The following is a 1,913-nucleotide window of genomic DNA, read 5'->3' as shown; positions in this document are numbered from 1 at the left end:
AACTACAGCCAAAACAGCGATGGGAAGCACGCGAAAAATACACGACTCTGACCGAGGTCTTTTTGCTGCATTGCTTCCCCAGGGCGCGAAGCTTGGTGCCCGGAAGGGGGAAAAAGCGAAAGGGCCGCCGGTAAAGCCCTGTTTTTCTCATCGTTGATGTGTTCACACCAATACCCGTCAACACTGTCGCTAAAGTTCATTAAAACTAACAAAGACTAAAAAATACCATGCCCTCCTTAGCATAAAATATTCCTCGCAAAAATTGCAGATGCACCAAGCAGAATAACCATAACGTCAAATACATTATTTTTAAGTAGCAAAGTGTCTGACGATAACAAAAATGCAAAACCACACAACACCAAATGAAACACTGACTGCAGAAATAACAAAATACAATATCCGTAAACCCAAAATACCTTTCAAAATAATCCAAAATACTAGTCAAAATTTATATCACAACCCAAAGGTATCCAAAATACCTTGGCGAAAACTACCCCCAGCCGCCCCTGACCCGCTGCTTCCCCCTTAGGGCCTGGTGTTCTCCAAGGGGCAGTACGGAAACGGCGACTGCATGTACGTGGGGCCGCGCGACGGAGGCGTCACCTACGAGTTCCAGATCTACTACGACGGCTGCGGCACCAAGCCCGACATGGGGGGCAAGTTCTACGAGAATACCATCATTGTGCAGTACGATTCAGATTTGATCGAGGTGAGTGGTTCGTGGGTTTAGTGTTAATGTTCTTTCTAAGTTCGGTTTTTGCTTTTATTTTTTTAATTTATTGTTAGTTTGTGAGGCACTTGCTTTTGTTTATTTATTTTTTTGTGGTTTTGTTTTGTTGCCATTATATATATATATTTTTTCATGTAATATAATTTTTTTTTTGTCATATTTTTTGTGGCTTTGTTTTATGTTTTATTTAGTTTTCTTGGTTCCTTCTTCATTTATGAACTGGAAATATATAGTGTTAAGTGGTTTAGATTAATAAAATTTTAGTCTAGGGAAAGCGTGTGGAACTGAATTCAAAGTTGAGAGGACAAGGAATATTACGCAAGTGTGTTAAGTTTGTGGAATTGAGCTCATAGTTCAGTAATGATAAAAGTATAACACCCATATTCAATAAATAACAATATTCTTAAATTGATGTTTGGGGGAATTATTTTACCGTATTTGTTCACACACGCAATTCCACACTCATTTTATTTGCTAGTTTTTTTTTAAATTGGTCGTTTGTGGAATTATTTAACTTTACATGTTCACTTGGACATCTTAGAAATAGGATGAGCGTGGAAATAGGTGTGCGTGAATAAGTAAAGTAATTCTACCAATGAACAGTTGAAAAAATACTTATAACTATAAAGTATTTTTTCAGGTGTTCATTGATGGAATCACTGAACTTTACTTAAAAGTATTTTTTCACTGGTGTATTTCCTTTACCGCACTTATTCACGCGCGCGCATTCCCACAGGTTTGGGACGAGGCGAAGCGACTGCGGTGCGAGTGGTACAACGACTACGAGAAGACCGCCAGCAAACCGCCCATGGTCATCGCCGATCTGGAAGTCGTCGAGCTCAACTTCAGAGGTTTGATGTCTTGTCCGTTTGACTTCATTGTTATAGGGGTAGATGTGGTCACAAAAGGTTTGACGTCTTGTCCGTTTGACTTCATCTTCATAGGAATAGATATAGAATGCCCAAGGCGATTTCTTAAATATGAATAGGTGTAAAAATAGATGCTCGAAGGGTAATCTCCAGTATGTAAGGGATACTCGACGCCCATGCTTGAATATGAAGTGATAAGTTATACAGATGCCCAAGGCCTATTCTTTTATGCGAATAAATTATCTCAAAATTCAACTAATATTGTCGAGTGTGAAAAATACAAAGCTTGCATAGGCTTTCTAATACGTTAATCC

At 39.0% G+C, this 1,913-nt stretch overlaps 1 protein-coding gene across 1 annotated transcript in view; it reads left to right on the top strand.

Annotated features, from left to right (window-relative positions):
• LOC119593779 overlaps positions 1-1,913 on the top strand; it is a gene marked incomplete in the record, with an annotated part of 15,242 nt that overhangs the window by 10,530 nt on the left and 2,799 nt on the right. The window contains 2 exon segments of the mRNA XM_037942803.1: positions 530-709; positions 1,467-1,581. Coding sequence (XP_037798731.1) covers positions 530-709; positions 1,467-1,581 — 295 coding nt within the window.

This window comes from Penaeus monodon, chromosome 32 (assembly GCF_015228065.2).
Source record: "Penaeus monodon isolate SGIC_2016 chromosome 32, NSTDA_Pmon_1, whole genome shotgun sequence".
NCBI lineage: Eukaryota > Metazoa > Arthropoda > Malacostraca > Decapoda > Penaeidae > Penaeus > Penaeus monodon.
This window is presented reverse-complemented; position numbering and strand designations above follow the sequence as displayed.